At 42.3% G+C, this 19,401-nt stretch overlaps 2 protein-coding genes across 2 annotated transcripts; both read left to right on the top strand.

The window, feature by feature from the left end:
- Positions 1–2,735: 2,735 nt before the first annotated feature.
- Positions 2,736–11,807, top strand: atp1b2a (ATPase Na+/K+ transporting subunit beta 2a; the record flags this gene model as incomplete). The annotated part of the gene is made up of 8 exons (XM_079757806.1): positions 2,736–2,835; positions 6,941–7,069; positions 7,244–7,348; positions 8,391–8,470; positions 9,733–9,858; positions 10,028–10,087; positions 10,891–10,983; positions 11,643–11,807. 8 exons carry the CDS (start codon positions 2,736–2,738, stop codon positions 11,805–11,807), a joined length of 858 nt encoding a protein of 285 aa, XP_079613932.1.
- A 1,039-nt stretch (positions 11,808–12,846) lies between these two features.
- Positions 12,847–16,205, top strand: eif4e2rs1 (eukaryotic translation initiation factor 4E family member 2 related sequence 1). The gene is made up of 7 exons (XM_079757900.1): positions 12,847–13,227; positions 13,656–13,731; positions 13,829–13,963; positions 14,199–14,303; positions 14,835–14,987; positions 15,412–15,548; positions 15,980–16,205. The coding sequence occupies exons 1-7, from the start codon at positions 13,211–13,213 to the stop codon at positions 16,017–16,019; spliced, it is 663 nt and encodes a 220-aa protein (XP_079614026.1). The 5' UTR covers positions 12,847–13,210; the 3' UTR covers positions 16,020–16,205.
- The last annotated feature ends 3,196 nt before the right edge of the window (positions 16,206–19,401 follow it).

The following is a 19,401-nucleotide window of genomic DNA, read 5'->3' as shown; positions in this document are numbered from 1 at the left end:
CCCTGGAGACCACCGTGAGTTCATCTCCTTCAAAAGGCCTCCCCTGGTCGACCGTAGTCAAGGACAGAGCCCTCACACCCTCTGGTCCTCGGCCCGGCTCACAGCACACGCAGAACATTTGAAGGGACAGACAGAAGTGCTCATCAGGGTTCCCCTCAAACGCAGCATACCAGCGTCATGAGTGTCACAACGCATTTCTCACTCTGCCGTTGAACACCCGAGGAACCGTTGTCCTCAATTTGGGTCGGGAAGAACGATCCGTCTTTGCAACGGGCGGGGGGTCATAGCTGCTCCGTCGTCCAGAACAACAGAGGACAAGAATCGGATCGGCGGACAATAGACAACAATGGAACAATAGAAGCACAATAGAAGCCGCCTCAGGGTGAGCCTTCTGCCCTCCGTTATTTACTCTGTTGTAAGTCCTGTATCCGCCCGCCGTTAATCCCCTTGGGCGGGCGGGGGGGTAAGTGGACTGCTTCGATGAGAGCAGGGCTGGGTTCCAGAGGGAGGTGGGAGCGCTGTTCTATCGCAGTGAAGAGCTCCAGGGCTTGGGGAGCTCTGTGGCGGAAGTGCCGAGCCCCAGAGGGGGGTTGACCTTCGGGCCGCCCCCTCCGCCTCTACGTTTGCCTGACTCGGGGGTTCTGTCCAGTCGGGGCGGCGGCCGAGTCGGGCACCGTAGGGTCCAGTTAGATCTCCCTGGACAGCAGCCGGCAGTTCACGCAGTGAGAAGGGATATTACAAAGGAAAGTACGAGTTGAATGCAGAGCCATCGTCTGTGCGACCTTCATACGGTGCAACGGTCACTACAATAAATCGATATGTGTGTATGCATAATAATAATTATGCATTATATGTAATATATATACATGTGTACTGTATATACAGTATATGTTACATTCCCAGAGACACCCAGAGTCTATACTGTTTGAGTGGGCTTTATGTTATCCCCTCTATCCCCAATACTTGAGGATCGTAACAATATATATATATATATATATGTATATGTAAAATATTCTATATATTATATTACATATCTTCTAGGACCTGGTGAAGAGTCACCTCCAGCTTGCCATTAGGGAGGAGATGGCCGTCCTTCAACAGCAGATCAGAGATCTTCAAGACAAGAACAATCAGCTACAGAGAGAGAACTACACTCTTAGGTCCCTGCTCAACAAACCCTGATACAGACAAGCAATCTCGCACACCTACATACAGGCACACGCACACACGCGCGCACACACAAACACGCACACGCGCACACACACAAACATGCGCGCACGTGCGCGCAAAGGCACACGCACACACACGGTGATATCATATGTTTGAATTATTATGATTTATGTCTGCTATCACCAACTTGTATAGTTCAGAAATTAATACTATTATATATGTAATATAATATGATTGATTTTGTTTGTATAGTTATTTTTATAAATTAATTATATAAATTTGGTTTGTATAGTTTCCTTGAAAAAGAATAATATATATTTGGTTTCTGTAGTTAGTTTAATAAATTAAAATAATACTTTTGGGTTGTTTAGTTTAATCAATTACTCTTAAAAATTTGTTTGTATAGTAAGCATTAATGTAAAGGCCTTTGTTTAGTTAGTTAAAAAAATAGATAATGTAAATGTGTTTTATAGTTTAATAAATTATAAGATACACATTTTGTTGACAGCCAAACTTTATTCATTCCATATTCATCTCAATATAACTCTCTACGATGATATTTATATTGTCTGAAACATGGCTGCCTCCAAGTGGCCAAAAGAGATACTACACCTAACGATCCGTATCAATATATATAGATTGGTATGTGCAGTAAATATTGCATCTAGATATGATCCATGTTAATATTATAAAGATACATCAATATTAATATTGTATATAGATACCTTCAATATGAATATAAGATATACTTTTATCAATATTAATCACATTCATAAAAGTTACTTCAATAATAATATATAGATACCATTAATATATTAAGCTCAGTGATACAAATATTATACCATCAAAAACAATATAATATAGGGATACATCAATATTATTATGATACCATTAATATTAATAGCATGTATAGATACATCAATATCAATATAAAAAGAGATACCATGGATATTCATATATAGATGCATCAATATTAATATATATAAAGTTACATCGATATTTACGTTAAATATAGATACATCAATAATATATATAGATCCCGTGAAGATTCATGCATAGATACATCAATATAAATATAAATATAGTAACATCAATATTTATATTAAATATAGATGCATCAATATTATTATTGAGATACAAATAGATGCATCACCAGAGACACCAATATCCACTCAAACACAGACCTCCACACAGGACATTTGGGATTAAGGGTTGGGGTTAGTGGATGTATTTCATAGTCTGATGGAGGTCACGTGGTAGTGGTTGGGGGTGGGCGGGGGGTGGGGTAGGCTAGTGTGTGTTGGGTGGGGGGGGGATGACATACTTACAGCCTCCTCACAGGCTCTCACTCTCTCTCAGCCTCTCACTCTCTCTTACTCTCACCCTCTTTTCCTCTCTCTTCTCCCTCTCTCTCTTTCTCTATCTCTTTCTTCACTCTTATTTGCCAACATTACTTCCTCCAAATCGTTTTCTCCTGGCTGTTAGTTCTCCAGCTTATTGATATTGAACCACTTGCCACTGGCTGTGAGCTATCGATCTAGTGGATCCTGAAGACCAGCTCTGCCATGTCAGGCAAGGACGAGCAGCAGAAGGACGCTGGTGGATGGGACTACTTCTGGAACCCCAGGACCAATGAGTTCCTTGGCAGGACCGCCAAAAGCTGGGGTGAGGTCCAGTTACCTACCTAATGTGTCAGATTCTGCATTAGCTTCTTTACCTGTATCTCCATCTGTTTACCTTATTTATCTGTATTTACATATATTGACCTGATCTCCATCTATTTACCTTATTTATCTGTATTTACATATATTGAACTTATCTCCATCTATTAACCTTATGTTTCTCCATCTATTGACCTTATGTATCAATATCTATGTCTAATGACCTTATATAAATATATATCTATTGACCTTATGTATCTGTATCTCCATCTATTGACCTTTTGTGTCTGTATCTCCATCTATTGACCTTATGTATCTCTATATATTGACCTTATGTGTCTGTATTTACATCTATTATGAATCTGTTATGAATCTATAATAACATAATAGAGATTCACATCTATCATGAATCTCTATTATGAATCTGTATCTCCCTCTATTGACCTTATGTATCTGTATCTATTGACCTTATGAATCTGTATCTCCATCTATTGACCTTATGTTTCTCTTTCTCCGTCTATTGACCTTATGTATCTCTTTCTATTGACCTTATTTATCTGTATCTCCCTTTATTGACCTTATGAATCTGTATATATTGACCTTATGAATCTGTATCTCCCTCTATTGACCTTATGTATCTGTATCTATTGACCTTATGTATCTGTATTTCCCTCTATTGACCTTATGTCTCTATATCTACATCTATTGACCTTATGTCTCTATATCTACATCTACTGACCTTATTTATGTTCATTTACATCTATTTACTTACGTACCAACACACTACCAGTGTGTAGCAACCAGCTTGGTGATGCAGGGCAGCCATTACGTGCCCGAACACGCATTCCAATTAGAGACCAGGGGACGAGTAGGTGGCCATGTTGGTACAGGAGCCATGACGGGTATTTTGCCAGGGAACCGGTCCTAGCAACCCTAATCTTACAACCAGTTCCATGGGATCGTTATTGACCACGGCATCATCTCAGTTTAACATCTTAAAAGATGACACAATCTACAATTACGTAGAAGAATGGAAGGATGGAAAGATGGAAGGATACAGCACTGGACTACCAGTATGGACCAGTGGAATACCAGTATGTTCCACTAGGCTCCTATTATGGACCACTAGGCTACCAGTATGGACCACTGGACTACCAGTATAGACCACTCGGCTCCCATTATGGACCACTAGGCTGCCAATATAGATGCCTAGAGTACCAGTATGGACCACTGGGCTACCATTATGGTCCACTAGGCTACCAGTATAGATGCCTGTGATACCAGTATGGACCACAAGTAGCCTGGTGGTCCATTTAACCTTGCAAGGCAGCTGGTATCGTGAGATCCCAATCTTGCCAGGCTACAAGTTGATGCGTCCGAACCACCAGTGGTTCGGACCAATCAGCTTCCTATGAGGAACCGCGTGATCTACGTGCTACGTGATTGACAGATGGTTCAGCCAACCACCTGCCAAGTATTTCTCGAACGTGCCGGGCCCCATCCAAACAGACTCAGAGGATGCCTGCCCAGATGGTTCTGTGTAGCCAACCATCTGCTACGTCAGGTTGTAAACGTCTGGCCTCGGGTCGTACCAATCACCACTTTGTATCTAACATGGGGGTGGTTGATGCGATGACTGTCCACGCCAGCGCCCTTTGACAGCACCGTTGAGGCATTATTTTTTTATAAACAACCAAAATAGCTGCAGCTGACGTTTCACGCGTTTCCTCGCGCTGATTGGTCTAAGGTCTTGTGGCTTGCTGGCTTGCTTGCGATGATAATGTCCCTTAGAAATAGAAAATTAACTGAGAGATTCAAGACCAAACACCTTTGCGAAATCAGTCCGGCCATGTCCGGCTACTTGTTCACAAGGCTGTAAAGAAATGTGTTTCTGTATCAAGTGTTCTGTCTCTGTTGACTGTGTTTTGACTGTTTCAACCGGATGTGTTCTGACTGTCTAGCTGGCTGAATGGGACTTTGTGTCCTAAGTGATGTGAGTGAGGGTCTCTGTTTGTCCGTCATGGTGAATGGGCTGTGTGTCTGGCTCTTCACCATCATACAATCTTCGATGCGTAGCGTGTGCTGAAGGACTGCATGTGAATCAGGCTTACATAAGCTACACGGCGACGTCATATTACCCACAATTCCTCTGTTGCTGTGGCCTGGATTTTGGACTAGCTCTTAAGGATAGACACACACAAGCACGCAAGCACACACCCACACACGCACGCACGCACACACACACACACACACACACACACACACACACACACACACACACATATACACACATACATACACGCAAGCACAAGCACAAACAGCCACACACACATACACACACATTACTACCTATTTTTTCATTTGGGTTATGTGCGTGAGAGTGTGTGTGCGTGCTTGTGTTAATCTGGATTAGGGAAGAGTTTGATTGGACTATAATCTGTCTACATCTGGTACTCCCTCTCTCTTTCTCTCCATCTTTCTGGATCTCTCCCTCTCTTACGCTCTCTCTCTCTCGCCCTCTCTTTCTCTCCCTCTCTCTTACTCTTTCTCTCCTATACTTTTTCTATCTCTCTGTGTCTCTCTCTCTTACTCTCTCTTTCTCCATGTCTCTCTCTCTATTCCACTCTTTTCTTCTCCATATATCTCTCTCTTTTACTCTCTCTCTCATCTATCTCTGTTTATCATGTACTCTATCTCCATCCCTCTCTTTCTCTCGAATCTCTCTCTCCCTTGATTTTGCTCTCTCTATATATCTCTTAATTTATCTTTCTCTCCCCATTGCTCCCCTCATCTCTCTTTGTCTTTCTTTATCGCTCTCTCTCGTATTATCTCTCTCTCTCTCTCTCTCTCTCGCTCTCTCTCTCTCGCCCATATTGACAAAAGTGGGATTGCCCACTTGAAAATACAAGCTTGAGTGTAATTGTGTGTGTATAAATTGCAGACTTCCCCCTCCCCCTCCCAGACAGAATGTAGGTTAAAAGTGGGCGGTCCACATAAAGAGAGAGAGAGAGAGAGAGAGAGAGAGAGAGAGAAAATAGTTGAATGCACTCTAATTCAATGTTCAAAACAATAACCCTAACCTTTAACAACTGCTAACTGTGAACCATAAATTAACGCTAACCTAATACTTCGCCACAATCACATCTAATTTCTCAGGTACCGTTCTGAGTAAAGCAGGTTAGAGTACAGCACCTGACACAGCATTAGAGCCAACACCAGTTCTGACTAGCTCTGACTAGTTTCTGCTCATACATCAAGTGGTCAAGGCAACACGAAAGGATGGAATGCATTTATATAGCCCTTTTATCCAAAGCACTTTACAATATTGCCTGACTTTCACCCATTCATGCACACATTCACACACCGACGGCGGAGTCAACCATGAATTGCAACAGCCAGCTCGTCGGAAGCAGTTAGGGTAAGGTGCCTTGCTCAGGGACACCTTGACACTCAGGAGGAGCCGGGGATCGAACTAGCAAGCTTGCGGCTACCAGCCAACCCTGCTCTGCCTGCTGAGCTACTGCCGCTCTGAGGAGGATGAACGCTCAGAGATAAATCAGACCCCAAAGGCGGGACATCTTTAACACGCAATCCTCACCGATATATACGTTAGGATTCCCTTCGTTCCAGAGTTGCTTCTTGAACCAATACATAACGGATTGCATGCTTTCTGTAATAAATAGTTTCACTACATTCATCCTCTGAGTCTTACCTTCATCAAAGTAGAAACCTCTACTACAACAATGAGATGAAACATAATCAAAATAGTGAAATTTTTCCATGACACCTGGTGTTCTATCTCTCTCTGTGTGTCTCTATAGGTCTGGTGTTCTATCTCTCTCTGTGTGTCTCTATAGGTCTGGTGTTCTATCTCTATCTGTGTGTCTCTATAGGGCCAGTGTTTTATCTCTATCTGTGTGTCTCTATAGGGCTGATTCTGTCCTTCTCCCTGGTGTTTGACCTCTATCTCTATCTGTGTGTCTCTATAGGGCTGATTCTGTCCTTCTCCCTGGTGTTTGACCTCTATCTCTATCTGTGTGTCTCTATAGGGCTGATTCTGTCCTTCTCCCTGGTGTTTGACCACTATCTCTTTCTGTCTGTCTCTATAGGGCTGATTCTCTCCTTCTACCTCGTGTTTTACCTCTTCCTGGCTGGGATGTTTGTGTTCACCATGTACGTCATGCTGCTGACACTCGACGACTTCACACCCACAAACCAGGACCGCCTCGTGACCCCAGGTACACACACACACACACACACACACACACACACACACAGACACACACAGACAATCATCAACACACAAACACACATACAAACACCCACACACCCACACATCCTCACACCGACAGTTGATAATTGGTTGATGACTGGTTTCTGATTGGTTGCTGATTGGTGGTTTGGGTCGACAGGGTTAATGATTCGTCCTCGAGGAGAGCTGCTTGAACTTCGCTTCTCTCCTGAGAACACCGAGACGTGGGACGTACACGCCCAGAGCCTCGACTCCTTCCTGGAACGTAAGAGACACACACACACACACACACACACACACACACACACACACACACACACACACATATATACCTTCACAGAGCCTAGTTCTGCTAAAGAAGTGCTCATGGGAAGATACAACGCCGATAGGCCGCATATACGAGGCGAACACACCATCTGTCTGTTGAACAAGCTGGTGGCATGGAGAACATGGAGTGAACCGTAACTCCAGTGCCAATCGACAGCAGGGCTGGCAAGTTAAAGCAAACTTGGCATGCATTGGGAACCAGGGGAGGGGGGAGAGAAGAGGAGTAATTTGACCACATTTTTTCTGGTTCAGGTTAGGAATCTAGCTGAGGGGTTCTAGCTGGCGTTCAGTAAACCAGAGAACAGCACATAACAATAACTAGTGTAGACGATATATAAACGAGTGGATGAGTGTCAGCTAAATTTGGTTGGATTTTAGCAAAGTTTCTAAGATGGAAAAACGCAGTTCTGGCGATACTGTTACGCAATCATTTTGGGAGATTTCGTGACATTTACAAATTGTCTCCGTTGTTTCTTCAGGCTGGTGATTATCCGCTCTATTTTCCCTGTGTTGAGCTTCAAATAGTTGTGGGACATCCATCCTTTAATTGCAGTCAGTCAAGAAACAACCTATTGGGTCTGGGGGAGGTCATTTCGATGCAATAGGAACGTTGTTTTGAGTTTTGTCCACATAACAGTGAAAGCTAATTCCATAGCTGCAAATAATATCACCTTGACCGGAGAATGGAGATTGCAAAGGTCAGTGGACCAAGGACCCACCCTTGATGGAGACCAAAGCTTAGGTTGCAGTCTTTTGATTCAGATTCTTCACAAAGAACAAATGGGTTCAATCTATGAGATAAGATCTAATCAGAGAAGTTCCGTCTCTGATGCCCACATAAGGTTTTGAGACAATCAAGCAGAGGATGGCCAGGGTAAATTGTGTTGAAGTCGTCAGTGAGGTCAGGTGTAACCCTCAGGGAGCTTGCATCGCAATTCTCTCTCTCTGTCTGACTGTCTCTCTGATGCTCTCTCTCCCAGCGTACAACGACAACTATCAGGCTCAGACCAACGATGATTGTGTGCCCGACCAGTTCTTCATTCAAGAGGACAGTGCGGAGGTCAGTCTGTCTCACTGTGGCTTACCTGTCTCTATCACTAGAGCTAACCTGTCTTTCTCTAGATCTAACCTTTGTCTCTCTCTAGATCCTCCCTCTCTCTCTTTAGGTCTAATCTGCCCTTCTCTTTAGATCTATCCTGTCTCTCTCTAGGACTAACCTGTCTCTCTCTTTGGGTCTGACCTATCTCTTTCTTGCTTTAACCTGTCGGTCTCTCTAGGACTAACCTGTCTTTCTCTTAAGATCTAACCTGTCTCTTTCGCTAGCGTCTAACCGGTCTGACTCTCTAACCCATCTGTCTGTCTGGGTCCAACCTGTCTGTCTCACTAACCTGTCTGTATCTCTAGTTCTTATCTGTCTCTCTTGTGGGTAACCTGTCTAACGTGCCCTCCAATCTCCTGTCTCTCTATGTCTCACTCTCTGTATCTCCAACCAGGCGGTTTACGTAGCTCTAACAGACCTGTCTCTCTATGTCTCACTCTCTGTATCTCCAACCAGGCAGTTTGTGTAGCTCTAACCGACCTGTCTCTCTATGTCTCACTCTCTGTATCTCCAACCAGGCGGTTTGTGTAGCTCTAACCGACCTGTCTCTCTATGTCTCACTCTCTGTACCTCAAACCAGGCGGTTTGTGTAGCTCTAACGACCTGTCTCTCTATGTCTCACTCTCTGTACCTCAAACCAGGCAGTTTGTGTAGCTCTAACCGACCTTTCTCTCCAAGTCGTCTCTTTCTCTGGATCTAACCTGTCTGTCTCTCTAACCTGTCCCTTTTTTTTAAAATGGATTCTATTCAGAAGGGACCACGTACAGTTTAAAATAGACATGTCAACATTTGATGCAGCGTACCAATAGATTTAACCCCATTTGCATCTCTAGTCCCTCGGCAGGTCTAAACAGACAAAGGGCGAAAGTACAATAAAAAACAAGACTGAACACAGAGATTAACAAAATATAACACAGATGACATGCAATACCATGCTACACACAACAGCCACACACTATATCCGACCACTAATCATGGCTCCACCGATAAGCGGTCAGATATTGTGTGTTTGGATTTTACAGAGAAGCTGATGACCCAAATGCAGTGCAGCAAAATGGTATGGTACAGCCACATAAAGAGAATGTTCTTGAGGTTTTAGTAGAATTTAATGAGCGCGTAAACACAAATCCACATGTCAAAGGAGGGGCCAAACCGTTAGAAATGATGTAAACATGGTCTCCAGGGCTAACCTGTCTGTCTCTCTAATCCGTCTGTCTTTCTAGGTCAGGAACCATCCGAAGCGCTCCTGTCAGTTTAATCGCACTGTGCTGGAGGAATGTTCCGGGCTCCAAGATCGTTCCTATGGTTACCAGAGTGGTCAGCCCTGTGTCCTCATCAAAATCAACCGGGTAAAACCCCTTAACAACCCCTTAACCCTCTAACCCTAACCCTAACCCTCTAACCCTTAGCCTCGAACTCTCTAACCCTAACCCTCTTACCATCATTTTTTTGTGAGGTTTTGTTAACCAAATTCGTTTTGTTTCCGCCCGTCTGACTGTCTGTCCATCGGTTTCCTAGGTGATTGGAATGTTACCAGGGAAGGAGGGCCTGTCTCCCTACGTTACCTGTGCTTCAAAGGTTGACCAATATATATATTCTTATCCATTCATGTGTTCATAACATCAAACCCCTTCATTTGTGACTATCTTCAAACCTCTTCATGTGTTTATATCTTCTAGTTCCTTTATGTGTTCACATCATCTGACCCTTTGATGTGTTCTTATCATCTAACCCCTAGATGTTTCATTGCACCTAACCCCCTTCATATCTTTATACCTTCTAACCCCTGTATGTGTTCATATCTTCTAAACAGTTCATGTCTTCATATCACCTAACAGCTAACCCCTTCATGTGTTCCTATCATCTAACCCCTTCATAGCTTCGTAACATCTAACCCCGTCAAAGTGGGAGAAGAGGATGGGTAAGGAAAGGTGAAATACAGATCTTAGAAAAGACTGCTGAGCCATGGAACACAGAACATTTAGCTGTCTGGTAGCACAGATGTTGTTTGTGTTAGCCAGATGTACGGTTCATGGATTCTACCGCAAATACCAATTCCATCCCCAAGCATTCAATTATAAGGAGGTTGATACAAATGCTGTTGTGGGGAAATTGTGTTTTGAAATAAATGGTTAGCACAAATGGTTTGTTTTGCTCCTGAAAACACAGATGGTCTTACAAGACAAATATATGGGTCCGACTATTGCCTGGAACACGATCAGCATCAGTCAGGCACCATAGCTGACAAACTTATCATCCGATTTACCTATGCACTTCAGAAACAAGAGATAGAGGCGATTTATTAGTATTTTTAGTAGGAGTAGTTTAGGTGTGTGTATATATGAATACTGTGTATATAAATATATCATTTGTTGTTTCAGAAAGAAGATGTAAATCTCGGACAGCTTGCATACTTTCCTTCCAATGCAGCTTTCAACTTGATGTACTATCCCTACTATGGCAAAAGAGCCCAGGTAAACACACACACTCAAACACTCACTACAAACACGCACGCACGCACATGCACATACAAACACACACACACACACACACTCACACTCACACTCACACACACACATACATACACACACCTGATGTGATACCACCTACTATGGAAAGAGAGCCAAAATACACACACATACGCATGCACGCACGCACGCACGCACGCACACACACACACACACACACACACACACACACACACACACACACATACACACACACACACACACACATACACACACAAACACAAACATTGGGTTTGGTTGGGTCTACTCTCTAAGATGAATTTGATATATTATATTTATATACAGTTTGACATTTCCTGGAATAATATTCCGTAGGTTAGGTGAATACATCCCTCTGTGATGACCTGGGGTTTCACATCAATAAATAATGTTCTCCACCCCTTTAAGAATTTTTTTTATTTTTTATTTTACTTTATTTCTTTACCTTACCTTATTGTATTTTAATTTTAGGTGTGCATCCTTTATAAGCCCTCAGGGGTTTCTTTTGTCCCACCCGTGCATTTATGTATGTGTATGTTCATCTTTTTGCCACTTTAATCTTGTCTATTTGCACAAGTAAAACTAAACTAAACTAAAGGATCTCATCTGTGTGTGTGTCTTTGTAGGTGAACTACACACAGCCCTTGGTGGCAGTGAAGTTCATGAACCTGACGATGAACCAGGATGTGGCGGTGGAGTGTGTGGTAGTCTCCAACACCATTGCCCAGGGAGCAGAGAGAGACAAGTTTGCCGGCCGAGTTTCCTTCAAACTGAGAGTCAGCGACCAGTAGAACACAACCACCCACACCCCCACTCACACACACACACACACCCACCCACCCACCCACCCACCCACCCACACACACACACACACACACGCACACACACACACACACGCACGCACACCCACACACACACACACACACACACACACACACACACACACCGACACCCCCCCACCCCCCCGCACCCACAGACACACACACACAAATGCACACGCACACACACACAAACACAGATGTGTGACCTTGTGAACTTGAACTGTCCTTAGTAAGACACACCTTTATGGATCTAGACCAATCCTCTGCACTTCCTGGTTGGAGAGCCCATTAGCCAATCACATGGCTGTGGAAAGCCCTGTGCCAATCTTGTTATTGATCCTTTTTCTGGATTTGTTGTTCTATCCTCAATGTAAGATGTGTTTTGGAAAATAAAAAATAAAAATACAAACGTCTGTGTGTGTGTATTAGTGTGTTTGGTTTGATTATTGGGTGTCTGCTTGTGTATTGGTGTGTGTTTGTGTTTGTTTGTTGTCTTATAGTGAAGGGCTTCTAGTAGAAGTCTCTTAGTGGAGGTCTTAGTGGAGGTCTTAGTGGAGGTCTCTTAGTGGAGGTCTTAGTGGAGGTCTTAGTGGAGGTCTTAGTGGAGGTCTTAGTGGAGGTCTTAGTGGGGGTCTTAGTGGAGGTCTTAGTGGAGGTCTTAGTTGAGGTCTCTTAGTGGAGGAACCAGTTGGGTGAGAGTGATGATTTAAAGTTAATATAATTCACCAAATTTTGTATCATGAGAAATTCTCCAGCAGAGGAGACATCAGAACAGACACAGGAACGTTCAACCTAATCCTTTGATTTGCTGACCTACTATGAATATTCTAACAATCTCGTATTACTTCCAATTAGCTTATTCCTTGCTGTTAAAAACCTCGTATGCTGTTATTCTAGTTTAAACCACAGGTGCCGTTTTTGTTGTGTTCGCTTTTCATATTGTTTGCCTCTGTCCCTATTCATCACCCGTACAATTTGAATGCGCATGCGCGTGGTTTCCGGAAGATAATCAAACCTATAACTAAAGCGGGGCTGAGTCAAAGCAGTTTACTGAGTTAAACACGTTTATACTTGTACTTGTTTGAGATGATAGTGAAATCAAAACGCGTATATAATGAGACCAGTGTAAATGTAACGACGGCTTTAGTCCTCTAATCAGAGTTTAGATACTGAGGTTAGAATCAAAAGTGCTTTAACTTTGGAACATTAGTTAGCTAAACTGAAGCCCAGTTAGGAGTTCAACCAGTGGTTAACCAAACCGCTAACTACTGCAGCTCAACCAGTGTTTAACAAGAACACTAACTAGTCCAGTTATAGTGAGTCAACAGCTTCAAGAGTTCACATCGGAGAAGACTGCTGGAGTTGGAAGAGAAATGAATCAACTGGAATTGTATGTACATTGACTGTATGCTTTACTTAACCAAATAACAACTGACGTTCAGTATGACTTATCTGTTTATTTGGTTGGATTAAGTATTTAAGCTAACCAGCTCTTTAATGTAACTAGTTAACAGGGTAGTAGCTAACTTGCTGTTTAGGATAATACGTTGATGGTTAGCTCTTTAAGCTAACTGGTTAGAAGGGTAACGTGACTGCTAATGCAGTATCAGCGATGAATACACAACGTTGGTAGTAACCTATCTTTTTATAACTATTGTTTTGGGGATGCTGATATCTTTGTGTTTTAAGATTAAATGGGAATGAGAGGATATCTTTATGTTCTAGAATTAAAAGTGATGAAGATTGTTTTTTTTGTTTAAAGATGATCATTTAGTGTTTTAGAATTAACAGTGATGATGGTGATATTTGGTGTTTTAGGATTAAAGATGAAGATGAAGATTTGGACGAGTTGATGAACGCCAGGGATGACCCCAACGGCAACAACCCACACAAGGTGACTTTGTTATTTATAATTTGTTTATTTCCTTTTTATTTGTAACGTGTATGTATATATTTATATTCATGAATCTGTGTGTTTTTGTGTATTGCAGTCAGTCTCCCCAGGTCCAGGGGAACACCCACTCCAGTACAACTACAGTCTGTGGTTCAGCAGAAGGACTCCTAGCAGACCAGCCAGCATCCAAAGCTACGAGCAGAACATCCGACAGATTGCCACAGTTGCCTCTGTAAGCACTGCTGTGTGATTAGGCTGAACAGTTCTGGAAGCTGTACAACCGCAAGGCTCAGGGCTAACATTTTCTTCTGGTGCCACCAACTTTTTGATTTGGTCACATCCTCATTTATTTTTGATTAGTAATTTGTTAACAGTTCTGGTAGATGTACTGTGTCTGTTTTTAGGTTGAACAGTTCTGGAAACTCCAGTCATCTGGTTTAACTGTGTGGGGGTGTGTATGTTTGTAGGTGGAACAGTTCTGGAAGCTGTACAGTCATCTGATTCGACCTGGAGATCTAACGGGACACAGTGACTTCCACCTCTTTAAGGAAGGGATCAAACCGATGTGGGAGGTAAGTGTATATTATAGGGTATTATCATTACTATTATACATATACATATTTATTCATGGTTACCAACGAAAAATAAAGTAGTTTCTCTTTCATTGCGCAGAGACATACTGCAGTAGAGCACAAGTGGTGAAGCTTAGCTATATGTGATTGGCAGGAAAATCGATTTTCCTAAACAATCAGAAGAAATTATGAATTTGTCAGAAATTTGTCTGGAGCGGTCTGAAAGCTATATTCTCTCATTAGGCAGTCAGCTAGGAACAGATGACGTATCTGACCTTGCCATTTTTAACAAACATCACTAAAATAGCTCTTGGATCATATAGGCTATCTGAAGACCTTATGCATAGCATTAGGCTTCCATAGGTTATTAACCATGGTCTTTATAATGTATTCACACTGAGTATTGAATTGGACGATCCAAAATGTCTAGCGGGGTCAACTGAAAACTGATCCGCTCAAACAACGGCGGCCATGCGTGGCAAAAGGAGTGTGTGTGTGTGTTTATATGTATATATCATGTGTGTTTTATAGGACGATGCAAACCGAAGTGGGGGCAAGTGGATCATCCGTCTTCGTAAAGGCCTGGCGAGTCGTTTCTGGGAGAACATCATCCTGGCCATGGTGGGGGAGCAGTTCATGGTGGGGGAGGAGGTCTGTGGCGTGGTGGTGTCCATACGCTTCCAGGTACAGTACCATTAGAACTACAGTAATGTCTGACCCTAACCGTGTAGGTGTGTATGTGTTCTATACTGTCTAACCCTATAGGTGTGTATGTGTTCTATACTGTCTAACCCTATAGGTGTGTATGTGTTCTATACTGTCTAACCCTATAGGTGTGTATGTGTTCTATACTGTCTAACCCTATAGGTGTGTATGTGTTCTATACTGTCTAACCCTATAGGTGTGTATGTGTTCTATACTGTCTAACCCTATAGGTGTGTATGTGTTCTATACTGTCTAACCCTATAGGTGTGTATGTGTTCTATACTGTCTAACCCTATAGGTGTGTATGTGTTATGAACCGTTTTAACCTTATAGGTTTGTATGCATTTTATTGTGTGTGTGTGTGTGTGGGTTTAAACTCTCTAACCCAACATGTGTGTTACAGGAAGACATCTTGTCCATCTGGAACCGGACGTCCAGCGACCAGACCACAACGTCCCGCATCCGAGACACTCTGAGACGAGTCTTAAACCTTCCTCCGAACACCATCATGGAGTATAAAACACACAACGACAGCATCAAGTAAGACTCTCTAACCCTAGCCAACTAGCACCATCACGGAGTATAAAACTCACAACGACAGCATCGAGTAAGACTCTCTAACCCTAGCCAACTAGCACCATCACGGAGTATAAAACACACAACGACAGCATCGAGTAAGACTCTCTAACCCTAGCCAACTAGCACCATCATGGAGTATAAAACACACAACGACAGCATCGAGTAAGACTCTCTAACCCTAGCCAACTAGCACCATCATGGAGTATAAAACACACAATCTCATTGAACACTAACTACCAAGCCCCATTATGAAGAACAAAACACGCCTCAAGTAAGACCCTTAACCATAACTCTCTAGCCCTCCTTCACCCTAACTACCTAACCCTATTGTATTGTTATTATTATAGTAATTTTTTTTTTATTATTATTAATTATGGCTTCGTTTCTTTTAGGGATAACTCCAGTTTCAGAAACACCAAGATCACCCTGTGAGGAGACCAACACATGAACCAGATTGTGGAAACAGATTGTGGTGGATGATGAATGCATGGCATGTGAAATCAAGAGCGGATGGATGGATGGATGGATGTTTGAATGAATGAATGAATGAATGACAGAGGACGGTGATTTTCATCTGACTTGTGATCTTATTATTAATTAAAGCAGCTGTTAAACAAGTTTGTCGTCCACAAATGACTTCCTGTGGTTCTGCTCAACCTTGGGTCCCCCTCAAGGGGAGCATGGCAATGGGAAGACCCAGGCAGCTATCTACATATGGAATTTATACAACTGCATTTTAAATGAAAAAGGTTCCAATGTATTTAAGGTTAAATCATCTGTAATCAAACTGTGTGTGTGCTAATGTCCAACTGACACTAGCGGTCGCCAACCTTTTTGAACCTGAGTGCTACTTCATGGTCGTACGAAGGGCCCCCAGTTTGATGCACTTTTCTGAAATAACAAATTTGCTCAGTTTGCCTTTAGTTACAGACATGCAAACGGCGCGCTTTTTGGCGCGAGTCGCTTTTTTATCATCGATTTTGGGGACCTGTGTGGTTCGTGCAGATCCGAAGAGTTTTTTTTGGGGGGGGGCGGGGGGGGGGGCGGGGGGGGGGGGGGGGGGGCGTGTGGCGTGTGTGCAGGTGTCAATAATCCGTAATCTGACTGAGACCCCTCGAGACTTCGAAGTAAAGAAAAGTGATTCCGGAAATGATTTTGTCAGGGGACCAATCACAGCCCTTGCCCTTGCCGTCGCATCAACAGATTGTTAAATATTGGATGCGCATGCGCACGTAGAGCTACTGAGAGGGTCTCCGACAGGGTCTCCCGTAGGAGTCGGTTCACTGGGGACGCTGTGGACCAGTACCTACTAGTTTTCAGATAACTTTGATAACTTGTTTAACTAAGTGGATGTGGTAGGCTACACCACGGGATGAGATCACTGCCACATAAATAAAGGTAAGACACAATCTTTTTGCTTAAGATTAGCTGGTGCTGTCTGTTCGTCTGTCTCATGTAGCAGTGTATACTAAATTGAATTTCCTATTAAAGCATATAGCATAGGCCTTCTCATGTTAATAGGATATTGCGCCGTCATATTTTTTCCGACTTTGGGTAGCGCTCTTTTTTTTGTCATACATGTGTTTGCATCACTGTAGTTATATATTATTATAAATGGTTAATGATACTCCTCTATGAGAAGACACTGATCATGTTAATGATTTCTCACAATAATTATCAACAATGACTTAAAAAAGGTGGAAAGGGTTGTTCCAGAATGAGTTGTGCTATGTTTAGAACAGGGCTGCGGGCGCCTCATATGGTCCTTGCGGGCACCCCGGTGCCCGCGGGCACCGTGTTGGTGACCCCTACACTATAGAGTGTTGTCAACGCTAGACAATAATCTGGATAAAAAAGGCACTTGGTTCCAGCAGGGGGCCACCTGCCATCGTTAGTGTGTTTGAATGTGTCAGTGTTTTTAATAATTGGACGATGTCATTCACCTGTTAAGGTGTGGGCTCCAAGCTCTATGTAGTGAACCCCATCGGCCATTTGGTGTCTTCTTCCGCGGGCTAGCTGGCTTTTGGTTTTGTTTCTTATTCGTTTATCTTATTTGTTTCTTTATTCACATGGGAAAACCTCCCACTACCAACATTTCAATCGTCCACCCACTGCAATATATATTAATTTAATCGTTTATAGTCCCCCTGAAGAAGACATGGCTGAACGTACTTTCTGGCGAAACACGGATACGATGACTCAACCTTTCAGATCCACAGTTAACTTATATATATCAACATTTCTAGCTATATTTATTAACGTAGTGTGTTTTTACTTATCAATATTAATATTTTTTATTTATTTTAGAGATAATTTAATTGTATTATAGCAACATTTTTTTTTAATTATGTTTTTTCGTTTAGGGATAAAATATATTAACGTAGTGTGTTTTAACTGCTCGTGTCGCTAATGTGATTTTTGTGTTTTGAAGCAATATACCGGGAGGAGACTATTATCTGGTTAAGAAATAGGCTAACCTAAATTATGTATATAATCACACATGCGTGCTTCAAACACGGCCTTCATTTCATTTTCCATGACATCCCCATATAAATCCTGTATTTTATACATTAACATCTTATATAAACACATGGTCACTATTCTTAACCCGCTTAATAACGGTTGTCGCAGGTTCTAGGCTCCTGTAATGAGTTCATGTTCACAATGTAAACACAGTTCACATTGATAACGAGTTGGGAGTTCCAGGTAGAGTTCCAGGTAAAGTGTCATTTACACAAACCCAGATGAGGATCATCCCATTAGTAGTGCCCTGAAGTCATTTACAAATTAAAAGATTAATTAGTTTTACTCCAAACATGCTGTCACTTTGTTTGGTAAACAAAGTTCCTCCGGCTATGGAAAATACAACATAGTCTATGGGGACTTTAATTTATGTAGATGCAATGTGAAATCTGTCTAAATTATCTCAATTGTCAACCATACCTGTGTGTGTGTGTGTGTGTGTGTGTGTGTGTGTTTGCCAGGTATTGTCAACTACATCAATTTGCATAGCACGTGCGTTGCCAGGTAGTGTCATCGTGTGTATGGGTGTTGCCGTGGGGCGTAGATGCAATGTGAAATCTGTCTAAATTATCTCAATTGTCAACCATACCTGTGTGTGTGTGTGTGTGTGTGTGTGTGTGTGTGTGTGTGTGTTTGCCAGGTATTGTCAACTACATCAATTTGCATAGCACGTGCGTTGCCAGGTAGTGTCATCGTGTGTATGGGCGTTGCCGTGTAAAATAAACATGTCAGTTGTAATCTGTTCAAATCCTAATCTGGATTACCGCCGTCTCCAAATATCACCGCTACCATCTGGCCCGCTGCCACGAATAGATGGTTTAGTCCCACCATGGACATCCTCACATGAGTCTATCACTCACTATTCTCAGCAGGCAAACTCAGAAAGGCCTTCTCATGTGGTTATGGTATGTATGGTATGTAATCCATGTATGGTAGGTATGTACATGCAGTACATACCTACAGAAGTTTGTTTGTTTGTTAGTAGTAGTAACCAGTAGTTCTGGTACAAATATACTATAATAAGTTTGTATGTATATGCATACACACTTATTATAGTATATATTTGTAACAGTACTACTTGTGGAAATATATTGCATGCATGAACTGAACCTTTGGAAATCTTAGTAGGGATGATTGGGATGATGGGAAGTTTAAGAACTATAAATCATATGAACTACAAGCACTTATAGTACATTTACACAGCTCTTACAGCACTTGTACAGCCATATCCATGAAAATAATGAAATGACTATATTACTTGATAATTATGTAGATACAAATAAAAGCACAC

Source organism: Pollachius pollachius (assembly GCF_949987615.1).
Source record: "Pollachius pollachius genome assembly, chromosome: 20".
Classification (NCBI taxonomy): domain Eukaryota; kingdom Metazoa; phylum Chordata; class Actinopteri; order Gadiformes; family Gadidae; genus Pollachius; species Pollachius pollachius.
This window is presented reverse-complemented; position numbering and strand designations above follow the sequence as displayed.

Coding starts and splice junctions, on each gene's coding strand:
- eif4e2rs1 (XM_079757900.1), top strand. Junction 13,964..14,198: donor AGATTGCCACAGTTGCCTCT/GTAAGCACTGCT, acceptor GTATGTTTGTAG/GTGGAACAGTTCTGGAAGCT. Junction 15,549..15,979: donor ACACACAACGACAGCATCAA/GTAAGACTCTCT, acceptor CGTTTCTTTTAG/GGATAACTCCAGTTTCAGAA.